This window comes from Phyllostomus hastatus, unplaced genomic scaffold (genome assembly GCF_019186645.2).
Source record: "Phyllostomus hastatus isolate PE091 unplaced genomic scaffold, TTU_PhHast_1.1 phas_scaffold_39, whole genome shotgun sequence".
NCBI classification, from domain to species: Eukaryota; Metazoa; Chordata; class Mammalia; order Chiroptera; family Phyllostomidae; genus Phyllostomus; species Phyllostomus hastatus.
In genome coordinates this window covers 3,347,853-3,374,403 of record NW_025334028.1, presented here as the reverse complement: position 1 = coordinate 3,374,403, position 26,551 = coordinate 3,347,853, and the positions used below count along the sequence as shown (strand labels likewise).

At 36.4% G+C, this 26,551-nt stretch overlaps 1 protein-coding gene and 1 pseudogene across 3 annotated transcripts in view; one reads left to right on the top strand and one right to left on the bottom strand.

Moving 5' to 3' along the window:
- The window catches only part of EPC1 (enhancer of polycomb homolog 1), a 114,194-nt gene extending 89,097 nt beyond the window's left edge, over nucleotides 1-25,097 (top strand). For 2 of the 3 annotated variants that reach the window (XM_045820137.1, XM_045820135.1), the window contains exons 10-15: nucleotides 11,645-11,994; nucleotides 19,717-19,835; nucleotides 19,916-20,002; nucleotides 21,359-21,500; nucleotides 21,605-21,968; nucleotides 23,718-25,097. In XM_045820137.1, coding sequence (XP_045676093.1) covers nucleotides 11,645-11,994; nucleotides 19,717-19,835; nucleotides 19,916-20,002; nucleotides 21,359-21,500; nucleotides 21,605-21,968; nucleotides 23,718-23,790 — 1,135 coding nt within the window. In that variant the 3' untranslated portion in view covers nucleotides 23,791-25,097. The remainder of the gene's footprint in view (nucleotides 1-11,644; nucleotides 11,995-19,716; nucleotides 19,836-19,915; nucleotides 20,003-21,358; nucleotides 21,501-21,604; nucleotides 21,969-23,717) is intronic. The other variant, XM_045820136.1, reaches the window with a different exon arrangement.
- Nucleotides 50-2,887, bottom strand: LOC123806692 (annotated as a pseudogene).
- Nucleotides 25,098-26,551: the final 1,454 nt, after the last annotated feature.

Here is a 26,551-nt window from a genome sequence, read left to right as displayed (position 1 = left end):
AATTGTGATTGCATAAACTGATTAAGTTAAAGAAACTACAAAATTTGTTTTAGGAATTCTGGAAGATACTGACAAAAAGGATTAAATAAGCTAAGGAATGTAATATATAATATAAGGAGTTCTTTAATTCGTCAGTGAAAAGGCTTCAGGTTCCATGTATGACCTGATCTTAACATCCAAGTTTGTCAGGATCAAATTTTTCTTCTTTTTTTTTTAAACCTAATAGTACTCCTTTATACTCTGGATGCCTTTGTGTGAGAAGTTGTATGGCGGGAGGGAGGGAATTGGGGAATACATAAAAGCAAAGGGGAAAAAAGCTTTCGAGTAAAATGTGAAAAAGTAAAAGCAAAACATGTAATATCAAGGTACTTTTAGGAAGAAACCTAAGGGTATGATATATGATAAATTAAGGGCTTACACATACGTTTATTTCATTTTTGAATCTTAGTTACAGTTCTTATCACATTTTTTTTCACTGTTTGAGGAGTTTTTATTAAAGCAACAATTTTATATTCCAAATTACCATTCCTTGCTCACTTATCAGTTCTGTTATTTAAAACAGAATTGACATTCTGAGCTATTGCACAGTAAAGAATTACAAAAATAAAAAAAGGAATGCTTTAAATTTGTGTATTTGTTGGAAATTCTTTTCCCAGGGTCTATGAAACATTAATTTGTTTCTATATTTTACTATTTTGGGGGGTTTTGTTGTTTTTAAGTAAATAAGTAATCTAGGTCTAGCGTTATGTTTGCTAGACCTGGCATTTGCTTGGTATATAAGGTCCAAAGTTTCCTTTCCTTTTTATTTATTTTCTGTTTTGCAATTTTTTTCTCCATAATATTTAAGTTTTTCAATGTTTAGATATTTTCCTTCGGTGAGGCATGAGTTTCTTTTCATGGTCCCTGACCAATTGTAAACAGTTCGAACACCAGTGGCACTGTTCACTGCTTTCTGGGAGGCCTCTTTAGCTTGGTGAGCTTGTAGCACAGCTACAGCTTCATCAACTTTAGAATGGAGAGACTCTGGAGATTCAAGCATATGAAGAAGTTCTGAATTAATCAATCTCCAACAACATGCCAGTGATTTTTTACCAGCAAGAGTAGGGTGCATCACTTGAAGGAGAAGAAACAGCTGTTCATCTAGCATTTGCTTTTGCTCTTGAGGAGAGGCAGATGCCAACATGGAAGCAGTTCAAGGCTCCTGACCTTGTTCATGAACAGCAGGCTACTGCACGGTATTGTGGCTGTGCATTAAGATGTCGAGGATTACAAAATCCCGCAGCATATTTGTACTGTGGGATGGTGCGGACAGCAGAGTAGCTGTAGCAGCAGCAGTTGCAGGATGTGGACCCATTGTCTGTATTAATGTGTTAGCAACACACTGTGTGGACATGACTCATGGAACCTGTGAAAACATTGGTCTCATAGTACTAAATGGTGGTCTAGGAGTGGCTCGGTGGATAGCAATGGGCATATTTTGGAAGGGATGAGGTCTGGCACCCTGAGCATTCCAGCAAGGACTTGGTCTTAGTTGAGCAGTTTGGCTAGGAGGATAGTATGCAGCATGGTTCTGAGTCTTTTGGATAGCTGCCATGAAGTAACCTGAAAGAGGTGCTGGCTGGTAGGAGTTGATTCTGGGGTTGGGCACAGCTCTCACACTCGCCATTCTCTGCATATACTGGTTAGTGAGGTGAGCCTGGTGTTCTTCTTTGTACTGAGCTAAAACTACATATGATGATGGCTTGATAGCCACAATTCTATCATTCATTTCTATAACTGCTTTAGTGGCTGTTTGGGGGGAGGACAAACATACAAAACCAAACCTTTTGCTGCTACCACCCTCCATCATAACCTTTTAAATTTGTGTATTTGTTGGAAATTCTTTTCCCAGGGTCTATGAAACATTAATTTGTTTCTATATTTTACTATTTGCACTAGCGATTGTACCAAATGGAGAAAACTCTTTCTGGAGACATTCATCATCAATGCCCATCATTAAGATTTTTCACATAAAGGTTAACACCCTGGTATCTGGTGATCCTATCTTGCTTCATCTGTTCAAATTTGCACTTAAGTTCTGTCTGCCATTCCACTTTTTTCTGAGTTCAGCCAATGTAAATTTGTTTTCTGTTAAGCTCCTTCCCATTCATCTTACCTACAGCTTTCTGTGCATCTTCATGCCTTTCGAAGCTTACAAATCCAAAACCTTTGGATTTTCCATTTTCATAGGTCATTACTTTCACACTCAAGGTGGGCCCAAACTTGCCAAGAGATCCTTAAGGCGCTCATCATCCATGTCTTCTCCAAAATTCTTCATGTAAACGTTGGTAAACTCTTTTGCTCTAGCTCCAAGTTCTGCTTGTTCTTTACAGAATTTAAATCATCCAACAAATACTTTGTGATCATTTAGAAGCATCCCATTCATTTTTTCAGTAGCTCTTTCATCTGCTTTCTGTGTTTCAAAATGTACAAATCCATAACCCTTGGAGCCATTTTCATCACAAACCACCTTACATGAAAGGATATTACCAAAACCAGAAAATGTATCATACCGTGTTTTATTATCAATAGATTGTTCAAATTTTTAATGAATATGTTGCCCACTACACTTTTGCGAAGTGATGGATCACGCTGAGACCACATGATATGAACTGGCTTGCCTTTTATAACATCAAAATTCATGGTGTTCAAAGCACGTTCCGCGTCCATAGGCTAGTGGAAGTTCACAGACACGTAGCCCAAAGAGCTGCGGGTGCGGGTGATCGTGTCCCTGCAGACCCGGATGGAGAGGATGGGTCTCGCCGGGCTGAACTTCTCTTAGGGAGTACAGCATTGCCTTGGTCATGTCAGGGTATAGTTCCCCCACATAGAGGGAGGCCATAGGATAGCTGGGGTGCTGGGGTTCATCTGGGCACAGCTGCCCATAGGGCCACAGGTCATGACCTGTCTGTAAGAGGAGAGCTACTGAGTGCTGGAGCCGGAGGGAGGGGAGTGGGGAGCAAGCGTAGAGAAACAAAAGTCAACTGAGATCGAAAACTACTCAACAGATGCAGAACAGGGTTGATCTGCTGCCACTGGCCACTGGCTGCCCGCTGAGGCTAGGGAACAAGGGTGGCAGTGTTGTCTGGGCAGCCAGAAGGCCTCGGTCTCTTGGTTCCTCCTTGGAGCTGCTGCAGGACCATGGGAGGGTCGGTCTGCGCTGCTTCACCAGGTTATTTTATTAAAAGGAAGGAAAAAATAAAAATCTCCAGCGGAGCAGATGCAAACTTTTTGTGAAAAAAATTTTTTTGTTGGTTTCTTAAAAGATTGTTTTAGGTTTTTGGTTTTTGGTTTTGTTTTTTAAATAATAAATGTGTATTGCGAGCCTGAAGCACACAGTCCCCACTCTCAACACTAATAGCCAGGGAGAAGGGCACACTTCTTACCACTTTAAACATTAGTTCAGAATTATCTGGGCATCCAAATACATACTTTTCAGTTTTTTTTTATTTTAATTATTGTTCAAGTACACTTATCTGCCTTTTACCCCCATGCCAACCCACCCCCACAGCCCTGCCCACCTCGCTCCCATTTCCACTGCCCTTTGTTTTTCTCCATGTGTCCTTTATATTTGTTTCTGTGAACCCTTCCCCTTTCCCCCTGAAATTCCCTCCCCTCTCCGTCTTGTGACTGTCAGCCTCTTCTCAATTTCAGTGTCTTTGGTTATATTTGGCTTGTTTGTTTGTTTTGTTGATTAGGTCCTGTTAAAGGTAAGATCATATGGTATTTATCTTTCACCACCTGGCTTATTTCACTTAGCATAATCCTTCCCAGTTCCATCCATGCTGTTGCAGAGGGTAGGAGCTCCTTCTTTTCTTTCTGCTGCATAGAATTCCATTATGTAAATGTGCCATAGTTTTTTGATCCATTTACTGATGGCCACCTAGGTTGCTTCCAGCACTTGGCTATTGTAAATTGCACTGCTGTGAACATTGGGGTGCATAGGTTCTTTTGGATTGGTGCTGCAGGATTCTTAGGATATAACCCTAGCAGTGGAATTGCTGGGTCAAAACGCAGGTCCATTTTTAGTTTTCTGAGGAAGTTCCATACTGTTTTCCATAGTGGTTGTACCAGTCTGCAATCCCACCAACAATGCACTAGGGTTCCCTTTTCTCCACAACCTCTCCAGCACTTGTTGTTAGTTGCTTTGTTTATGTTGGCCATTCTGACTGGTGTGAAGTGGTATCTCATTGTGATTTTAATTTGCATCTCTCTGGTAGCTAGCAATACTGAGAATCTTTTCATGTGTCCCTGGATCCTCTGTATGTCCTCCTTGGAGAAGTGTCTTTTCAAGTCCTTTGCCCACTTTTTAATTGGGTTGCTTGTCTTCTTAGAGTGGAGTCATGTAAGTTCTTTATATATTTTGGAGATGAAACCCTTGTGTGAGGTATCATTGCCAAATATGTTTTCCCATATGGTTGGTTCTCTTTTTATTTTAATACTTTTTTCTCTATCCATGCAGGAGCTTTTTATGTCAATGACATCCCATTTGTTTATTCTTCCTTTTATGTCCTTTGCTGTAGGGAACATATGAGTGAAAATATTGCTGCATGAAATATTTGAGATTTTCCTACCTATGTTCTCCTCTAGGACTCTAATGGTATCACGACTTATATTTAAATCTTTTATCCACCTTGAATTTATTTTTGTGTATGGTGTAAGTTGGTGCTTGGGTTTCAAATTTTTTGCATGTAGCTGTCCGGGTCTCCCAACATCATTTGTTGAAGAGGCTATTTTGACTCCATTTTATGTTCCTGCCCTTTGTCGAATATTAATTGACCATAGAGACTTGGGTTTATTTCTGGGCTCTCTATTCTGTTCCATTGCTCAATCTGTCTGTTTTTTATGCCAGCACCAGGCTGTTTTGATTACCATGGCATTGTAATACAGTTTGGTATCAGGTATTGTGATCCCTCCTACTTTGCTCTTCTTTCTCAAACTTGCAGCAGCTAAACAGAGTCATTTATGGTTCCATATAAAGTTTTGAAATGTTTGTTCTATGTCTGTGAAACATGCCATTGGTACTTTAATAGGTATTGCATTGAATCTCTAAATTGCTTTGGTTAGTATGGCTATTTTGATAATGTTAATTCTTCCCATCCATGAACACAGTATATGTTTCCATGTGTTTCTGTCTTTCTTGATTTCTTTCTTCAGTGTTGTGTAGTTTTCTGAGTACAGGTCTTTTACCTCCTTGCTTAGGTTTATTCCTAGGTATTTTAATTTTCTTGTTACTATATCAAATGGGATTTTTTTCTTGATTTCTGCTTCTGCTGTTTCATTGTTAATATACAAAAATGCCTTTGATTTCTGAATATTGACTTTGTATGCCACTGTTTTGCCAAATTCATTTATTAGGTCGAACAGTTTTTTGGTGGAGTCTATAGGATTTTCTATGTACACTATCATGTCGTCTGCAAACAATGACAGTTTAGTTTCCTCCTTTCTGATTTGGATTCCTTTTATTTCCTTTTCTTGTCTGAATGCTGTGGCTAGAATTTCCAGTACTACATTGAATAGAAGTGGTAAAAGAGGACATCTTCACATTGTTCTTGATCTTAGGGGGAAAGCTTTTAGTTTTTGCCCATTGAGTATGATGTTGTCTGTAGGTCTTACATATATGGCCTTTATTACGTTGAGATGTGCTTCCTCTATTCCCACTTTGCTGAGTGTTTAAATGATAGATGGGTGCTGTACCTTATGAAATGCATTTTCTGCATCTGTTGATATGACCATGTGATTTTTGTCTTTGCTTTTGTTTGTGTGATGTATTACATTTACTCATTTGCAAACATTGTACTATCCTTGCATCCCTGGGATGAATCCCACTTGATCATGGTGTGGGATCTTTTTAATGTATCATTGGATGCGGTTTGCCAGTATTTTGTTAGGAATTTTAGCATCTATGTTCATTAGCTGCATTGGCCTGAAGTTTTCTTTCTTTGTTGTGTCTTTATCTGGTTTTGGGATTAGGATGATTCTGGCTTCATAAAAAGATGTCTTCCATCATTTTGGATTTTTTGGAATAGTCTGTGAAGGATAGGGGTTAGCTCTTAAATGCTTTGTAGAATTCTTTTGTGAAACCGTCTGGTCCAGGGTTTTGTGTGTCAGAAGTTTTTTGATTACTTCTTTAATTTCATCTGCTGTTACTGGTCTGTTCAGGCTTTCTCATTGTTCCTCATTGAGTTTTGGAAGATCATATTTTTCTAGAAATTTGTCTATTTCACCTAGGTTTCCAAATTTCTTGTCATATAGTTTTTCATAGTAATTTCTTACAATCCTTTGTATTTCTGTGGTATTGGTTGTAATCTCTCACCTTTCATTTCTGATTGTGTTTATTTGGGTACTCTCTCTTTTTTTTTGATGAGCCTGCTTAAAGGCTTATCAATTTTGTTTATCTTTTCAGAGAACCAGCTCCTGGATTCATTGATCCTTAGAATTGTGCTTTTAGTCTCTATGTCATTTCATTCTGCCCTGATCTTGGTTATTTCCATCCTTCTACTTGCTCTGGGCTGTCTTTGTTTTTGTTCCTCGAGTTCTTGTAGATGTAGGGTTAGGTTGTTTGTTTGAAAAGTTTGTATTATTTCCATCCTTCTACTTGCTCTGGGCTGTCTTTGTTTTTGTTCCTCGAGTTCTTGTAGACGTAGGGTTAGGTTGTTTGTTTGAAAAGTTTGTATCTTTTTTAGGTAGGCCTGTATCCCTATGAACTTCCCTCTCAGGACTGCCTTAGCTGTGTCCCATAAGTTTTGGGTTGTTGTGAGTTCATTTTCATTTGTTTCCAGAAACTTTTTGATTTCTTCCCTAATTTCATTATTCATTGTTTAATAGCATGCTCTTTAATCTCCATGATTTTTATTGTTTTGGGGTTTTTTTCCTTGGGGTTGGTTTCTAGTTTCAGTCCCTTACAGTTGGAAAAAATGCTTGATACAATTTCAATTTTCTTGAATTTGTTGAGGCTTGTTTTGTGTCCTCTCATATAGTCTGTCTTTGAAAATCTCTCATGTACATTTGAAAAGAATGTGTATTTAAGCTTCTATGGGGTGAAAGACTCTATATGTATCAGTTAAGTCCATTTCATCTAGGGCATTGTGAAATGCCACAGTATCTCTGTTGATATTTTGTTTGGAAGATTGTCTTCTTGAAAGATTCTTCCCTTGAGTATTATGAAGTGACCTTCTGGGTCTCTCTTTATGGCCCCTTTTTTTGAACTCTATTTTGTCTGATATGAGTATTGCTACCCTGGCTTTTTTTCGCCCCCGTCCATTTGCTTGGAATATTTGTTTCTAGACCTTCACCTTTAGTCTTTGTTGGTCTTTTGTTTTGAGGTGGGTCTCTTGTAGGCAGCATATGTGTGGGTCATGCTTTCTTATCCATTGAACTATTCTGTGTTATGATTGGAGCATTTAATCCATTTACATTTAAGGTTACTATTGATAGGTACTTATTCATTGCCATTTTCGTACCTGTGTTTCTCTCTCTTTTCCTTTTTTTTCTTAAAGCAGTCCCTTTAGCATCTCTTACAGAGCTGGTTTGGTAGAGATGTATTCTTTTAGACTTCTTGTGTCTGGGAAACTCCTTATTTGTCCTTCTATCTTGATTGAGAGCCTTGCTGGGTAAAGTAACCTTGGTTGCAGACCTCTGGTTCTCATTACTTGGAATATTTCTTGCCATTCTCTTCTGGCTTGGAGCCTTTCCATTGGGAAGTCAGCTGCTAACCTTATCAGGGCTCCCTCCTATGTTACTTCCTGTTTCTCCCTTGCTGCCTTTAAGATTCTCTGTCTTGGAATTTGCCATTTTAATTATTACGTGTCTTGAAGTGGGCCTCTTTGGGTTCCTCTTGATTGGGCTCTGTTTCCTGGATTTGTGTGACTTTCTCATCAAATTAGGGACGTTTTCCATCCCTTTTTCAAACAGGTTTTTTATTCCTTACCCTTCTTCTTCTCCTTCTGGTATCCCCATTATACAGATACTTTTACGTTTCATGTTGTCCTGCATTTCCCTTAATCCCTCTTCATTCTTTCTAAGCCTCTTTTCCTTTTCTTGCTTTTTCTGGGCAGTTTTTTTCTACTTTGTCCTCCAACTCACTGATCCAGTCTTCTGTTTCATTGCGCCTGCTTTTGATTCCTTCTACTGTGTTCTTCAGTTCAGAAATTGTTATCTTCATTTCTTCTTGGCCCTTGTTGATAGTTTCTATTTCCTTTTTCATGTTGATATGGTTTGCAGTGAGTTTGTTGTAGTTTCCCTGTGGTTTCTGGTAAGTCTCTGTGAGCTCATTGAGCTTCCTGATAACCATTGCTTTGAACTCAATATCTGATAGTTGAGTTGTCTCTATTTCATTTAGCATTCTTTCTGAGGCTTCCTCCTTTTCTTTCATTTGGGGATTATTTCTTTGTCTTCCCATTGTTTGTGAGGCTTTTCTTGTTAGCCTCAGCTTCTTAAATGTATCAGTTTTGACTCCCTGGGTTTATGGTGTAAACTTCTATGGGAGAATACCTGTAAGATTCACTGGTGCAATCTCCTTGATCTCCTGAGCTCACTGGTCTTGGGCTGTCATTTATGTAAGCTCTGTGTTTGTCTTTGGGTTTTGATTGTTGTTGGGTCTTTCTTTGGTGGGTCCTTCCCACCAGCTGGTTAACTGAGGGTCACCCTGTCTACCACCTCTTGTATTTTGTTATGCTGGTGTGGGCAGTTTGTGTTGAAGCTGGTTCTTCCCTGTGTGCAAGGTTTTGAGGATTTTCTCTTGCTCTTGTTCAGTTGTTTGTTCTGGGTAATTTATCCACTATTTAGTTGTATTTCCAGAAAGGTCCTGGATTGAGGTTAGTGTGGCTTCCACTCTCTCCTTCACCTTCTTCTCTTGTTATCTGTTGGTGGTTCCTTTGTTGGCGGGTTTCCTTTTCCAGCAAGTATCCTGGTGTTCACAGCTTCTACCTATTCTTTTTTGTGATCATTTGGAGGGGGAAGGCAAAATGGTTAAAGATAACAAGAGTGTATTTTATGGTATTTACAATATCGGCCCGTAGACAAGGGATAGGAGATCCTTTGGCTATGTATAGTGTTAATTGTGATCTCCCACCCAACTAGCCACGTTTTAGAAAGAATGGAAAGAAGGTAAGACTCTTTTTGGGGAGGGAAGGATTGTGAGTTGGATCTAGAAAGCAGTGAGCTTGGGGGAGGTCAGATTCTGAGGTAAGGTGAGAGTAAAGGATAGAATATAGGTGTAGTTTGTGAAAGAATAGAGTTAACCTCAACAGTACTAGAGTTCAGGAAACCGTGAAGTGGGCTAAGATCTGGGAGGGGTGCTGTGTGGTTATTATTTACAATAATGGAGCAACAATCATATGACAGAATCTATGTGATCTGGATAAGAAAAATAGGAAGTATTGGACCTTGAATAGTGTGCTAATGAAACACAAGTGAAGTGAAGGACAGTAAAATAACAATACACTATGAGCGAGAGAACAAGGAAAACCAAACAATACAACTTAACCAGCCAAGCAAAGAAGACTAAACAGAAAGAAGAGGACTACAAAAATACTATTAAAATATGTAAGAATAATGAAAGAAATGATAATACAAATATACAATAACTTGCAGGTTCTCTGTATTACCAAAGTGAAATTTGTCTCACTGTCTCAGCTGTTAGGATGTCCCCTCTTTGGGTCCAACTCTGGTCTTTTTACAGTTCCAGGTTTTTTTGTCTCACTTCTGGGAATTAAAAAAAAAGGAAGGAAGAGTAAATAAAATGGGGAAGAAAGGAAGAAGGAATAAAACAAGAAGGAAAGAGGAAAAGGAGTTAAAAGATAAAAACAAAAATAAAGAATTACTTTACAAAAGAAAAAGCCTCTTGCTGGCTTCAAACCAGCAAACTAGTTTTGCTGGTCTTCCTGGCTGCAGCAGGCTGAGAGGCATTGGTTTCACTTTCCTCCCTTCTTGATCTACACTCAAGTCAGCCTCCAGCCCGCCCCGTTCCCCAGCAGTCTCTTGTCCTACTGGTTCCACAGGTTCGGGCATGCATTCTCCCTGGGGCGTTGGGTGTGGGCTCCGGACCTTCTTCAGAGCGCACTCTGAGTACTGGCCTCTGTTGCTGGCCTGTGCTCTTGGCCGGGGGCCTCCCATCCCTCAGGTTCAGGTGCGCACTCTTCCCACTTTTCCCAGGGCTACAGGAGTGCAGGCGGAGCCCTCCAAGCCACCTGGGAAGCAAAGCCTGTCTGGGTGGGGAGGAGGAGGCAGGAGTGGCTGCTGCAGGAGAATTCCCCAAACAGTGCCTCTTTTTTCACTTTTTCTTTTTTGAGAAATTCCTCCTATTCAAGCCTGCCACTCCATATATAGGCCTGGCCTCTCACACAGCCCAATTCTCCAACCAGACCAGGGACTCTCTGGGTCACAGCCCATCCTGGCCTCACTCTCAACTCTCCCCAGCTGGTGCTCACAGCCTCTGTGTGTTTGCCACTTAGTCATTATTCCCCTCTCTGCAGCTTCAAGTAACCACGTCTCTCCTGGTGCTGCTCAATCCTTGTTTGGTAGGCGAGGGAGCCGTTAACCTGGCTCTCTCCCAAGAACCCTGTGGCAGACCCAGGGGGTGCCAGGCCTGGGGCTGCAGCTGCCCTGGTCCCTGCACTGGTCCCAGAGACCTTATTGTCCTGAAGCACTCTCCTTACCATCTGGTTTTTCAATGTCCTCTATAATTTTTGATCTCCTATCTTCATGTATGCTGGGGTACTGTTGGCTGTTTGCTCTATTCCTCCGTGAATCAGCTAGGTTTTTCTCCCCTGTGTAGGGTGAAGTGGAATCTGCTCCCTCCTACCTTGTCGCCATCTTCAGTCTCCCTATTTTTTTTTAATTTTATTAAAATGTTTGGGATGACAATGGTTAATAAATTATAGGTTTCAGGTGTCCAATTTTATAATATATCATCTGTTATTGCATTGTGTGTTCACCACCCAAAGTCAAATCTGCTTCTGTATCCAAAATATATTTATTTAGCACTTTTTCCCATGTCATTACACTGGTATCAGTACTAGTAAGAATTTTCTATGTTTGCTATATTGTATTTTATACTAACATGAATCAGTGTTAGCATGTTAAGATGGAGTCATTTGTAAAGTTTGTATTTGTAACATCTGAAATATTTTATTAGAAATTTTAAACATACCTTTTACCGCTTTTCTCCTGCCTCCTCTCTACCCTTCAAAAAATATGATGTTTTTACTTAAATAGATAACAGATATGTTAGCAACATTTTATAAAGTGTTTTGGTGCTTTGTAATGGCAGTGACAATCTTTGATATAAAAAATAATTTGAAAAGTAAAATATTTTGATATGTTATCAGTAACTTACACTGGTAGGCCATCCAGTGCAATTACAACTCTTACTGTTGTAAAATATTTACCTTATTCTTTGAGGTAAATGAGATCATTATAAATAACATACAAGAAAGAACCTTTATCAGATACTGACATTTTAGCTTATAGAGCTAAATACTGCAATAATCAAATTTAAATATTAAGTATGAGATGGTTTTTTGGAGTGAGAAAAAAAAACCCTTTTTTATATCATTTTTGAATAGCTATTTTACAAACATGTTTCCTGCCTTATTTTTAATAGGGTCTTACTGGACAGAGCTCACTCAGATTATGACAGTGTGTTTCGCCATCTGGATTTGGAATTGCTGTCCTCACCAGAACATTCTCCAGTCAATCAGTCTGCCAATACCTCAGAAACAAATACCTCGGACAAATCTTTCTCTAAAGACCTCAGTCAGATACTAGTCAATATCAAGTCGTGTAGATGGCGGCATTTTAGGCCTCGGACACCATCCCTACATGACAGTGACAATGATGAACTCTCCTGTAGAAAATTATATAGGAGTATAACTCGAACAGGAACAGCACAGCCTGGGACCCAGTCATGCAGTACCTCTACGCAAAGTAAAAGCAGTGGTTCAGCACACTTTGGTATGTTTATTTGTTATGATATACATTGCTGTGGAAATGTCAGGTTTATCGATTTTTTGAGTATGTGGCTTATTATTCTTATGGCTAAGAGTCCTTTTCTCTCAAAATAGTTAAAAAAAGAAAGACCTAGGTTTAAGTATTTATTTGAATCCTGTTTGTACATGTGTCTTCATTTAAACATACATAGAAAGGTATGGTTTATTACTGTAGGGTGGACAGAAGTAGGTTTACAGTTGTTCATATGGAAAATAATATAATAATAATAAATAATGTGTTTCATGTGCTCATAACTGTAATTCTATTTTTGCCCCACCCTGTATTTATAATAATTATTTCCTGGATGCAGTCTGAGAAACACAAGATTGAGCAATTATATTTTCAAAATAATATGAAAAAATGGACCATAAAATGTTGTTGTTTTATGTTTAGACACTTGTGTAGTCTTCCACTGAGTTTGCATAAAAATAGACCAGCAAATCAGTAGATACCCAAAGCTTTATCTGTCACAGTAATTCAGAATAATTTATAGATACATACCAGTTTTTCATAGAACAATATTTAAGTTAAAAGATTATTTTAATAATTTGGAAACATTTTTAGATAATATTTTAACATTATAGCTATTTAGTTAAATACATGTGAAATAAATGCTGTCTAGTTAAAATATTTCTAAAAATTTAGCTTTCTATTTTAAAGCATAAATGTGTTGAGGCATGTAGATTATATAAGTCCACTGTTAAAATTATGTTACTACAGATTTTTGTAAAGATGAACAAAAATTTTGAAAGGACTATAAAAATATTTATTCTGTTTCTCTAATTATCTGGTAAGACTATAGTAAAACCTTCTAATAAATACGGGAATTTGCTTATTTTTAAAGACCTCCAGAAAAGATTTTATAAATAGTTTACTTTGTGGTTAGAAAAAAGTATTTCGATGAAGTGGAAGTTTTCCAGCTCAGAAGAAAAATAATCACGTTTTAGAAATTAACTAGAAGATAATGTAAATTATTTGAGGCTTAACAGATTATTTATAATCCCACTAGTTTCCATCTGTATCATAAAGAGTCAAGTTTGTTTCTGCTTTTATAGTCTAAATCAAAATGAAGGAGGACTTATTTATAGTGTGAGTGTAGAGATTATAAAAGTATAAACTTGTAATATGTTTTCCTTAATGGAGATTTTTAAGATGTGTAAAATTCTTTGAGATTTCTCATTGAAAATTGGTGTGTTCCATCAATCCCCATCTTTTCCACCTCTTAAAATAGAGAAGTTTAATTTTGTAACCATCCTTAGGATCTTATAGTAATCTTTTATGTAAATTGTTTTGCTATACAACTTAAGTGAGCATCAATATTGTAAGACTAACTTGATTTGTGTCGGTCAAAGAATATTAAAAGGTGTACATTGAAATGCAGTACTGTGTGACCAAAAGTTTAACCGAAAAAAAAACTACAGTAACTCTGTAATTCTCTTCAGTTATTTCCTTCCCTTATATGTGTGGTATAACTTTTTTAAAAATGGGTTTATCAATTTTGTTCTGTTGCATTTAATTGTTTTTGGTTTTTCCTTCAATTTTACCAGATCCTACTTACGCTGAGAGAGTAGATGCCTATAGATTGCTGTTGAGCAACATGTTCTTTCACATTTGTTAATGCTCCAGAAATCTAAAGCTTTTCTCTTTATTCTCTGTAAAGTGCATTACAGTGGAGTTACATCATATGTACATTTAAATGAATTTAATTGTAAGCCCCTGGAGAAAAAAAATAAAAATTAGTAGGTCAGATGTTATACAGGCTTCTGAATACAATTCTCCAAAAGAATGTAGTTGCAGAGTGGGCCTCTGTGGGAGCAGGAGGAGTGAATATTCATTGTTCTCCTGGCAACATTGATGCTTCATTCGTAGGTTAAGCACCTCACCTCGGGCAGTGTAATTACAATTTTAAAGTGTTTTTTGTTTTTTTTTTTTTAAATAATGTGGCTCTCAAATACTACTTCATCTGGTACTCAGCCACAGAAGCTCTGATCTAGTCTGATGTCAGAAGAAAAATTTGACTGTATTGGGCTTATTATTGAAAGAGATGGATCTTCCTCACATGATGCACTCTAAGGAATTTTTAAAGCTTAATTTTTACTATCCTGACTTTATTTATTTTTTTTTTAATTTTATTTTATACAATCCTGACTTTAGAACTTAATCATTGTATGAGATGAGTCAGTTGATATACTCGCCTGCTGCTTAAGCCAAATAAGTGGGTTTTGATTTAGCCATTTTTTATTCTATCATTATTTTAAATATTATATGTGTGCTGTGACATAGTGATGCCCTCTGGACTGAGTTTTCATTTTTCTAAATAATCATCTATGAGGGCCAATTTATTCTCATTTTCAAATAGAATTATTCTAAATGAGGATATCAGGAGACCATTATTTTTAAAAAGGGGAATGAACTTTTACACAGCAACTTTTGTAGCCTCTGTTTCAATTGCTCAGAATGTGTTTGCTTCCCAGTCTTTGGCCATTATGCATAGTTGTATGGCTAAAAGGGTAGTCTGGTTAGTCAAGTGCTAGAGTTCTGTGTCCTCTGGATACTACACAGCAAAGTCATACAATGTTGAGGAACTTGGGAGGACTTGCTTTACATGTACTTAGAATTTTCAGATCTAGGTTTTAGCAGTTGATAAATTGTATATTTTTTAATAATTTAATACGTGATATGGACAGTTTCCAAATCCTGGTTTGTTTGTTTTTTAATCTATAAAAGCATCTTTGAAAATTTATTCTTTGTTCAGTGACTGAGTATCATTTACATGTATTTGAGTTTGGGAAATACAGAAGTCAGAATTAATACCTTTTGTCATAATTAGAAAGGATTCTTTATAATTCAGAAAGACTGAAAGCAGTAAAGTGATTTTTAAACCACCATTTAAATCCATGTTCAGTATTTGAATTCTGAGTTCCCTATGCAGTTTCATCAGCATTCTAAGTTTTCTAAGCTCACATAGCTACACTAAAGACTTAAGTGAATAGGAAATTTATAGGTAGAATGATATATTCTTAGTCTCAATGTCTGCAGCTTAGACAGTGCAATTTACCCCAGTTTGTAACATAAATTATAATCTGGTAGAGAAAGAACTCTAGATTTGAGCTATTCATTGTTGAATTTTGTAAATCTGTAAGACTGTAATCCTTCCAAATATGTTTCACAACTCAGAACTGCAGTCTCAAGTAGTACCATAGTAAAACACATTAACAGTAGTTCTGCAGTTTTACAGTAACATGTGGGAGTGGTCTCACTAAATGGAATGTTTGACCCCCCAAAACTTCATGTTCAAGTCAGCTGAATGAATTCAGGTTCAGTTATACTGTGCCATCAAGGAAATCACCAAACTTCTGTTTTCAAATTGGATTTCTGAATCCAGTTCTGAGTAGCAGCTGATAAATGTTCAAAAACCACATTCTAAACTATCAGTTCAAGCTTACTGATTAGGAAGTCATACTTCAATACTGTCTGGGATCATTTCATTTCTTTAAAGTTAATTTTTTTCTGTATTAAAATTATTTCCTGCCTGTGTTCTGCTCAAAGAAATTTATAATTGAGGGGTATCTTTTGAAGTAGGTGTTTGGGTTTGTTAAGGTTTTTTGTTTTTATTATTTTTTAATGAAGTAAACCTTTGAGTAATCTAAAATCCAGTTCTAAAACTGAATTTTTAAATTGTCAGTTTTTTTCCTAAGTACCTATCTATCACCTTCCCCACCTGCACTTTTTTGATCATTTCAGTTACTCTACTCCAGCTGCAGGATTGCTACCTAAAGGGCAGCAGCCTGAGCTACGGCCTACTCCAGCTGCTGGTGAACCTCATGGTAGTTTCCTTGTATAAGCAGTGAGCTTTTAAAATCCTAGATTATTTCAACTGAAGTCCTACCCCAGAGAACTGTAAGAAGCTATAAAAACAACAGTAGTTTATGGCTTCTACCTATACTCCTCTAGTGAGGGCAAATTCAACAACTTTCTTGATCAGGTTATTGTATAGTTAGGAGTCTTATTAGAAGTTTGTCCATATATTGAACAAAAGCTGCCTTCAAATATGTGAAGTTCTGCCATGTTTCTTCACAATTCTCAGCTTTTAATGCTGTCCCTCACATGACTCTTGACTGCCAGACTCCTGTAGGAGCTATGTATACATGAGATTTTTTTAAGCACTTGAGTCAAACAAAGTTTTGTTTATTTTTTATTTAAAATCTCATTGGTTTGGGGGTGGGTTTTCCTCCCTTCCACTAGTAAATATCTTTGAGTCCTCAGACAGAAGTCTCTTCATCTCTATTATGAGGTTGTAGGAGGAAATCACTAAGGATCCCTCCTGATCTAAAATTTTTTGGTTCTATGAAATGATTCTAATTCTGTCTATAAAACCATCTTGTCCATTTTTGTGTGAATTGCAAACTTGACCACCACACCATAGATGGAGATAGACATACAACCTAAAAACTTGCTACTTTGTTAGAGATTTAGGGAAATATGGTCATTTTTTTTATTTCCACTTAGCATCTGGTTACACTTTGAATTATACTGGCATCCAAGATGTTCTTTGTTTTCCGTACAAATAATAATGTAAACCCCAATTCAGATTGTACTTGATCCAGTTTACTACTTTACCAAGCTTTCCTTTCATTCACACAGCCTTTTGGATTAGAATTTTATATCTCAGAAGAAATTTAAAATCTTAGCATCTCATGGCTGAAAAGGACTACAATGATCACCTCTTTTATCTTAGATGAATGTACTGAATCTCAAAAGGTTTATAAGTAACTTGCCCAGGTGTACTCTGCTAGTTATGATAGTCTTCAGAACTAAAATAACAAGATCTCCTTGCCCCCAAACCCATGGTTTTTACTACTATTGCTTGTAACTCATGTTATCTGTACAGTTCTTATAGATAATTTATCAAAAATATCCAGCAAAAATGTCATAACTAGACTCTAAAATACAGAGGTATCTAAGAAATAGGCCTGTATAGTGATCTAAAATGTCAGCTGCATTTTAATTTATTTATTTATATATTTTTTAACATTTTTTATTGTTCAAATACAGTTTTCTGCCTTTCCCCCACCCCTCCCCACCATCCCAGCCCTCCCCTCCTCCCTCCCCTTTTTCTACCCCCCTTATTATTGTCAATATGTCCTTTATAATAGTTCCTGCAAACCCTTCTCCTATTCTCCTATTGCATTTTTATTTTTAAATCTGTTATTAATAGGAAGTTAACAGTTGTTAAAAAGTGAAATTCACAATAGCCTCAAGAGACGAAGGATTAAAATGTTGATTTAAATACAGCAGAAATATTTGGAACCTTTATGCATACCAGTTTCCTACTTATTATTGCTAAATATTTTATTAAAACACACAACCATAAAACTCTAGTCACTGAGCTGAGCACCTAAAACTTATATGATGTTGAATGTTAACTATAATTGAAAAACGTTTTAATTATTTAAAAAAAAATATGGCCCTGGCTAGTGTGGCTCAGTGGATTGACTGCTGGCCTGCAAACCAAAGAGTCGCCAGTCAGGGCACGTGCCTGGGTTGTGGGCCAGGTCCCCAGTTGGGGGCATGCAAGAGGCAACCACACATTGATGTTTCTTTCCGTCTCCTTCTCCCTCCTTTCCCCCTCATTTCCCCTCTCTGGGGATAATAAATAAAATCTAAAGATTTATTTTATAAATAAATAAAATTGATTGATTGATTTATTAAATAAAATTTATTTTATTCCCTGGAAATAATAAATAAAATCTTTTTCAAAAAATAAAATAAGTAAATAAATAAATACAGATGAGAAAAAATAAGACATTGAACAAAGGGAAAAACATGCGCACAAAAACATCAGCAAAGAATATTTCCATTCACATAAATGGAGTTTTACACATAGGTCTTCAGTGAATGCTGAATTATTGATTCCCCAGATCTGTAATGACCTGACCTTCCAGAAATAGTCCCTTTTATAAAAATTTACAGAGAATTTCCTATGAGGAAATTCAAAACTTAGGCAACTCATTGAAATTTGGAAAATTTTTAAAGTGTAAATCTCAAAAAATAAAAGTTAGCAAAACTAATAAATTAAAGATCTTTTGGCTTAAACAGTTGCTTTTTACGTATTCTTTAACCATAAAGACAAAAATTATGTTAATAATCATTCAAAACAGAATAAGTTTTTGTAGATTTTCTTCAAGTTTGATTCAACACATTTCTGTATTTGGAAATGGTCATGTTGACAGAAAGTTACTTTTTATTTCAGTAGTCAGGAATTATTCTATTATCAATAACAATCTTCCCTATAGAAATCAGCTCTGAGGGTTTCAAACATAGGAAAAGAAACTCATCAAAGGACAGATATCCACTAAATAGATTTGTAACACAGAAAATTTTAAAAATCAATAGAATTTTCCCAACAGATTATTTTTTTGCTCCTGTAGCCCAAAAACATAGTTCAACTCAAGTATAAGAGTCCATATACATACTAATAACTTCTTTCACAATTTTCTGAGTCATTCAAGATATGGTAGAATTTCTGCCTAAACATTTTGTAGTTGTACAAGTTGGAAGCTTATACTGGTAGGTGAAGATTATTCAGGAGTTGTAAGTGAAAATTACAAAATTTGATAAAGTGATATTCTAAATAAATTATCAAAATCCAGTTAAAGACAACAAAAAATTAGGTTGGCAGTATTTTTAAAACAATAAACTTGAGATTGCAGAAATTATCATGATTTGTAGATTCCCTGGTACCCAGGGATGCATGATAACCCTTTTTTGTTTGTTTGTTTGTTTTGTTTTGCAATAATTCTTACTCAAACATCACAGCTTCTTAAAGAAGCCTTTAAGGTCAGATATTGTGATTGTATGTGCTTTTTTTTTTCTTTTTTTAATTGGCAAAATGAAAAAAGAAAAAGGTTTCCTTTTTAAAAAATGAACACACTTTTGGGGGGGTAATAAATGAACATTTTTTTGTTTGTTTTTTTTAGAACTGAGCTCTCCATAGACAAACATAAGTAGCATAACACAGTGTCTTTCCTCAGACATCATTCTGTACAGTAAATCAACATAAACAACTTCGTTCTTATTGACTGGATTTTTTCCAGGTGGGTTAATTGGGTGGGGAAAATGAATTAATCTTAACATTTGGAGCCTCTTTTCTTCCTGTTAAACTAAAACGATGGGTTCTTAAAAAAAAAAAAGGTAATAAACCAAACCTTTTTTTTTTTTCATATAGAGGAAATGTTTATAATGACTAAAATCAGAAAATACGTAGAACAGTTACTATTATGTTAGGGGTCATCTGAATGCAATGGAACAGTAATATAAGTAAACTAAAAACCAAATGATAATTGCCAGATATCTTCTCAAGCTTAGTGCAAAGTTAAATTTCAGATATGTAGATTTTTTTGAAAGCTGGTATTACCTTTTTACACAACTTGGGAAGTGAGCAGTTCTCTTTCCTTTGTTTAACTCAAGAAGTTTAATATTGTTTTTCTTTAGACTTAGTCACTCTTATTAAATGTAGTTGTAAAAATGCCTAAGTTTTCATTTGAAGGTGACCTTTGGCAGGACCATGAGCTTTTGTCAAATACTTTCAATTTTGCACAATTTTTTTAATGCTGGAATTTTAGTATTGTAAGATGTATATGATATTGTGCATTTTTATAAAATGTTTCCTCATCTTATGTTCAGCATTTACAGCCGAACAATACCAGCAACATCAACAACAACTGGCACTAATGCAGAAACAGCAGCTTGCACAAATTCAGCAACAGCAAGCAAATAGTAATTCCTCCACCAACACTTCACAGGTGAGGGATTTGTCTGTCTTATGATTATCCCTCATTGTTTCCCACCAGAGTTCATCTCTAATTACCAACTGTTGTCATAGAACCTTGCATCTATCCAGCAGAAAAGTGGCTTTCGCCTGAATCTACATCATAACCATTCTGTACAGGGTTTAGAAAGAACGTTACAGGTGAGTATAGAAGCTGTTGCTCTGCTCCCTATTTTAAAACTAAAAAGCATAGTTAAATGAGATGGTGACCCTGTTTCAAGTCTTACTTATAGTCTGTGATGTATGTCTTTAATATATAGCTCTACCTACACCTAGCTCATTATCTTACTATTTTAATTAGTATTATAACTTATTTAAAATTATACTAGAATAACCTCTTAGAAAAAATCACTTTTAAACCTAAAGCACAGTAAAATGTTTGCCATTTAAACACATTTAATGCTTAACGACTGAGATTTGAGCCTCTCTGCATCTTGGAAGAAAAATTCATGTAAAAAATTAAAAGACTTCTTAATTTCTAGGCTAAGTTCTGAAATTTTGTTACTTCCATTCTAAAGGGATGGTAATCTTACTATTCCAAAGGTACATTTAATTATGTGTGTATATATGGTAAATTAAGTGAAAGATATTTATGTACTCATTTATTCATTATATGTACTTGCAAATCACTGAAATGTTTTATGAGCTTATTTCTTGTTCAACATTTTATGTTGGAGGTTTATTATTTCCACACTATAGGAGGTTGATTTTGGTAATTGACTTGTCCATGTTATATATTGTCACATATGAAGATCAAAATTTATAACACCTGAGTTGTAAGATTACTTACACATTTCTCAAATTTATGACTTAGCAAAAGAAAGAAATTGGATGGCCAAAAAGTCCATATAGTTTTTTCCATAAAATAAAAGACACATTTTTCATTTTTACCAATAACTTTAGTGATCTGGATATTTTGAGTATGGAGGCTATCTCCCACATATTATAACATTGATCTCAAACAATGTCTTGATTTGATTGCTATCCACTGCAACAGATATACCCAATCATGGAGCATCATCCAGCAAGAAATCTCCAGCACGAAACTTTACAAATCCTCTTTGACATATTCAGTCAGTCACAGCACCTATTCCATGCAGTGCACAAATCTTTTTCTGTGTTTCAATTATGTTTTCACCTTCCTTGAAATAATAAAGCATAATATGCCTCAAATGTTGCATATTTCCTTCCATCTTCAGTATTAAAATGACTACACAAAAATTCACCAGTGTTAATATTTTTTTAAATGCATGTTGATATGACAGCTGTCACAATACAGTCTTAACAAAATTGTTTCAAATGAAGTTAAAGACTGCTAAGCGCTACTAGAGCCAGCTTATAGGAGGAAAAACCAAACGAACTTTTGGCCAACCCAGTATTTTAGTGGTTTGCCACTTTCGTTCATATTCAAACCAATTTTGCTATACCTGTGTAGCTTTAATATTAATGTCAAACTAAGTGATTCTGAATAGATTTATATTTTTATTTTCTTTTTAGGGTTTTGTTTCCAAAACTTTGGATTCTGCTAGTGCTCAATTTGCTGCTTCTGCTTTGGTGACATCAGAACAACTGATGGGATTCAAGATGAAGGATGATGTGGTGCTTGGGATTGGGGTGAATGGCGTCCTTCCAGCCTCAGGTAAGGAAAAAGACATTTGAGTGGTTTTGATAAAATTTGTAACACATACCTCTTACAAACAGCCAAGTTGCACTTTGTTTAGATGCTTCTCTCTTTTTCTCTAGGAGTATATAAGGGCTTACACCTCAGTAGTACTACACCAACAGCACCAGTACATATGAGTCCATCAGCAGCGGGTTCAACTTTGTTACAGCCTTCAAACATGACACAGACTTCAAGTTCCCACAGTGCACTGAGTCATCCAGTAACTGCTGCCAATTCTGCAACAACTCAGGTTCTGATTGGGAACAACATTCGATTAACTGTCCCTTCATCAGTCGCCGCTGTAAACTCTATTGCCCCCATAAATGCACGGCACATACCCAGGACTTTAAGTGCTGTTCCATCGTCTGCCTTAAAGCTGGCCTCCACAGCAAACTGTCAAGTTTCCAAGGTTTCGTCTTCATCCTCTGTAGATTCAGCCCCAAGGTGAGCAGTCATTCTAAGATTAAAATGTTTCAAAAATGAATTCTACCTTAAAGTCTCTCGCATTGCTGTCTACTTACTGCTTTGTGGTTTTTACACTTCTCTTTATATACATTAAAAATGTATAGATGAGAATTCCTTACTTATTCAAGAACTAAACAGATAAATGTAATTCAGTATTGTTGAAAATTTGGACTAAATGGTATAGAGAATATTACATATATAAGTTGTAATTTGGACATCACTTTCTTACTGTGACAATAGCTTATGATGTTCTTACTCCTCTACCTCTGGATGGTTGGGTTCTCTTTTGAATTCTTATTTGTCTATGATTTCTCCCACTGCTTTTGTGTAGACAGAACTGGTAGGACTCACATGGCTGCAGTGCTAAGCTGCTCTTAATAATGTAAAGGCCTACAGTATTCATGCCAGGTCAACTTTTAATCAAACCATTGTATTCTGTGCTAACTTGTCTTCTTGGGTTTCAATAGACTGTTTAGAATCTTTGCTCAGTCTCTATTCTGTTTTAAATCTTAATGGTAATTAAAGTCCTGCTGCTTACAGAATACTACGGGAAAACAAAAAGACAAGAAGTTTTCAGTGTAGTTAGAAGACGAGCATAAAAGTGAAAAGTTAAATAATGTTGATCATAAATAATAGGAGAAAATAATTTTAGAAGTATCACAAAGCATTATATGCTTGTCAAGCTTATTATATTAGATTATGGCTATAATTTCAATATAAGGAAACATCTTTTCATACCAGGAGTGTTCTGGCAATGTTCTACATAATAAAATTAGATTTGATCTTGGTTGGGCAGAGAAGAGGAAGACAAAGAGTTCTGGAAATATAAGTGTCTTCAGAGGTTTACAAGTAAACTAATTTTTCTAGAGGTTTGGGAAGGTACGTAGTTGAAGTTGGAGTAGTAGGAAGAGGCCAGACTGATATTTAGACTTCCTCACCTGGCAGTGGCCTGGAAGGAGAAGCACGGTTTGTTAGCAATAAGCTGTAGCCTTTAGTTTCTAAACCCATGCATCCCTGTCTGCTTCTGAACTTAATAGTCATTGTCTGCTCAATACTAATCCATTCTTACTAGTATCCTGGGTCTAGTAACACCTAGTCAATCAATTATATAGTTCTTAAATATACACTACATGGCTTTTGTCACTATAGAATTATATAACCATGGAACAGTTGCAGTATATGGAAAACTTTTTATATAGCTTATTTCAGTCCCTTTGTTTTAAAGCTAGGAAACAGATCCAGAGAAGTTAATTGACAAAGTACACTGAGCAGTCTGGGTGCTGGAACAACTAAGACCCTGGTCTTCTGACTCCCAGCTCAATAGCTGTCCTGCTCTACTCTGTAAATAAAACCTTTGAGGTCCTGACATGTATGTTCCCTTTTTTTAAACTCTTGTGAAAGATTTAATAGAGGAAGAAATTGAAACCAAAAACTAAAACTTGGGAATTCTTTGTGTTTTTAATATCTAGGTTGCTTGAGTGGTATGGTACTACATACAGTTCTGTTGGTAATGTAGTTGATCATGGAATTTATAAGTCTGACTTGTGATTTTGTATTTCTGATAATAAATTAAAAGTTTGTATTCCTCTACTTGTTATCTTGACCCAAAAGAAATTTCTATTATTAAAAATATTTAAACTTTTTATTAGGAAAATGGTCTTGGTTTGTTTAATTTATATTTGTTAGATTTGTTGCAGAAAATTAATTTATTGAACTTTATTTCAACAGGGAAAATCATGAATCAGAAAAGCCAGCACTGAACAACATAGCAGACAAGACAGTCGCAATGGAGGTGACGTAGCTTTCTCAGGAGTGGGACTGCAGCCCGGGACTTGATTAGGTGCTATGCATCAGGAGCATTCTGAATGCAGGGGATGATGGGATACAGCACATGAATTTCTGTGCAGCTGTGGGGACTTGACAGCAATGCTCATCTCTCATGCTTCAATTTTTCTTTTCTTACTGTTAATAGGAAAAATCACATCTGTAAATTAAGAATACAGCAATTATCTGTACAGTACTGCATATTTGTAATACCCTTGTATATATGTTACTTGAATACAGAAATGTTCATTTGTGATGCTTTGCACTTGGGGGTGGGGGGTGGGAGGGAAATAACTTGCAACAAAGAGTGTGAGATGTGAGATTGTATAGAGATGAAGTGTCATCACATCATGTGCATGGTGCGGAACCTGCTGTTTTATCTATTTATTGTGCCGTGTTTACAGTTTTTTGTACACTGTACCTTCATTGGTTCCTGTGCTGTAGTAAATGTGTTAGGTAGCTGTGGACTCCTTGGTATTTTGTAAATGGTATAACATAACTTGGTTCCCCTCTGGGTCCCTGAGTTTTCTGTGTATCGTGTGAAAAAAAAAATGGTGACATACATACAGAATTTTACAAAAAAAAAAAAAAGGCATCAGTGTTTAAAAAAACAAAAATGGGGAATGTACTATTAAATGGGGATCATCCTGGTCTACTATCATTAGGATAAGTATAACAAGCTAAAAATGAAGTCTCTTGAATCTTCCCTTCCCCACTTGCCCACAAAGCTGTGGGCAGTTTCTGGTACTTAAAGCACTAATGTTATGTTGCTGCTCTACAAACAGCCCAGTAGTCCCATTTCCTTCAACACCAAAAAGTGTTAAATCAAGTATGCAAATGGAGTCCTTACAACTGGAGTTTATGTTGTCTTGCCCTTTTTTTTAGCACAAAAGAAATTGTACTTTTTTATTGTCGAATTGTTTAAAAGACTTCATTCTTTACTTGTTCTTACAAAAAGGATATAAGGGAAAAGAATGCAGTAATTGCTGTACGTGTATCATCATTCCAGTTTCTAAAAACAGCCAGCCAGCTTTTTTCCTTTTAAGATTCTCCAGAAGGCTGCAAGGCCAGAACCACAAATATCGGGTGCCTTCCTTTGGAAATATTTGACCTCTCTTCTGTGAAGAGAATGGTACTTAACAGACTACTACCAGTGCTTTGTCAGTACCGAAGTCTGAATGCCCAGTCCAATGGCATATATTATCCTTAAGGTTTTTAATCCCACCTGGAAAAATTGTGATAGAATTCTCACAAAATAAACCCAGGGCATTACATGTTGACAAACTAATGTCTAGTGGTCTTTTGCTTTTATTTTTACCCCAATAACTTTTGTGTGCCTTTAATTAAAAGTATTCTTTAGACCAAGCCAGTGTGGCTCAGTTGGTTGGAGTATCATCCCATAAACCAAAGGGTTGTGGGTTTGATTCCCAGTCAGGGCACATGCCTAGGTTGTAGTTTGGTCAAGGCACATTTGAAAGGCAGCCAATCGATATTTTCTCTCACATTGATTCTCTCCCTTCCTCCCTTCCCCTCTCTCTAAGGTCAATAAGCATGTCCTTGGGTAAGGATTTTTTTTAAAGCATTCAGCTAAGGGGAACATGGAAATAGGAGTGAAGACTTGATCTATTTTTTTTTTTCAACAATTATTTATTGAATGATTACTCTGCTTGGGACTATTTTCAGTCCTACAGCAGTGAAAAAATTCTTGCCCTCCCTCATGGAGTTTATAATCTTATTAAGTAATTAAAAATAAAATTAACAAGATTTAAATGGTATTATGGTATAAGGGGAAAGTAATGCAAGGAATGGGGAGAAGCAGTACCAGGATGGAGTGGAGGGTGGGAAAGGAAGGTGATTCCATTTGATCAAAGACTTGGAATTGGGAGGAAAGCATTGCAGGCAGGGAGAATAGGAACAGAGATCCTGAGGTGAGTGCCTGGCTTACTAAAGGAACAGCAGTGTGACTGTTGCAGCAGGAAAGAGAATAGTCAGTGGGTCAGGAAGTACTGGGGAGCCTGCTTGTTAGAGGGCCTGGGAGGTGATGTTGAGGACTTCGGGTTTTCCTCTACTTGAGAAAAGAGTTTGGAGCAAAGGAATGATGGGGTCTGAATAGGCTGATTCTGTCTTTGGTGTTCAGACAGACTGCAGGGGGAACCCAGTTAGGTTGCAAAGTGTAATAATCCAAGTGAGAGACAGTAGTGGTAAGTAGTTGGATTTTGTTTATATTTTAAAATTTGACCCAGTAAACTTTCTCACTGAGTTAAGTGTGAGGAACATGAAAAAACTATGATTTAAGGATGACTCCAAGGTATTTGGCCTGAGCGACTGGCCACAGTTGGAAAGCACTGTGGGAGGAGTGAGTTTGGGGGCAGCTCAGTTTTGGGCTACTGGAGGTCTCCATTATATATCCAACTAGAGATGTCAGGTAGGCAGTTGGCATATATAAATTTGATATTTGGAGGAGAGGTCTGGGTTGGAGGACAAAACTTGAATCATCTTCATAAATGTTGTTAAAAGCCATGAATCTGGGTGAGATTGAGAGTGGGATTAAATCTTGGTATAGTAAACACAGCTGTCATCGATTGAATGTTTTATTCTCACTTTTAAGAGAATTCCCTGTACAATTTGGATAACTTTTTTTGTTCTGTTGTGTTCTTTAAGAACATAGTAACTGATCAGTGTGACTAACAACTTAAACAGCTGGTTTAAATGTACTCAAATAATTAGGATTAAAATTT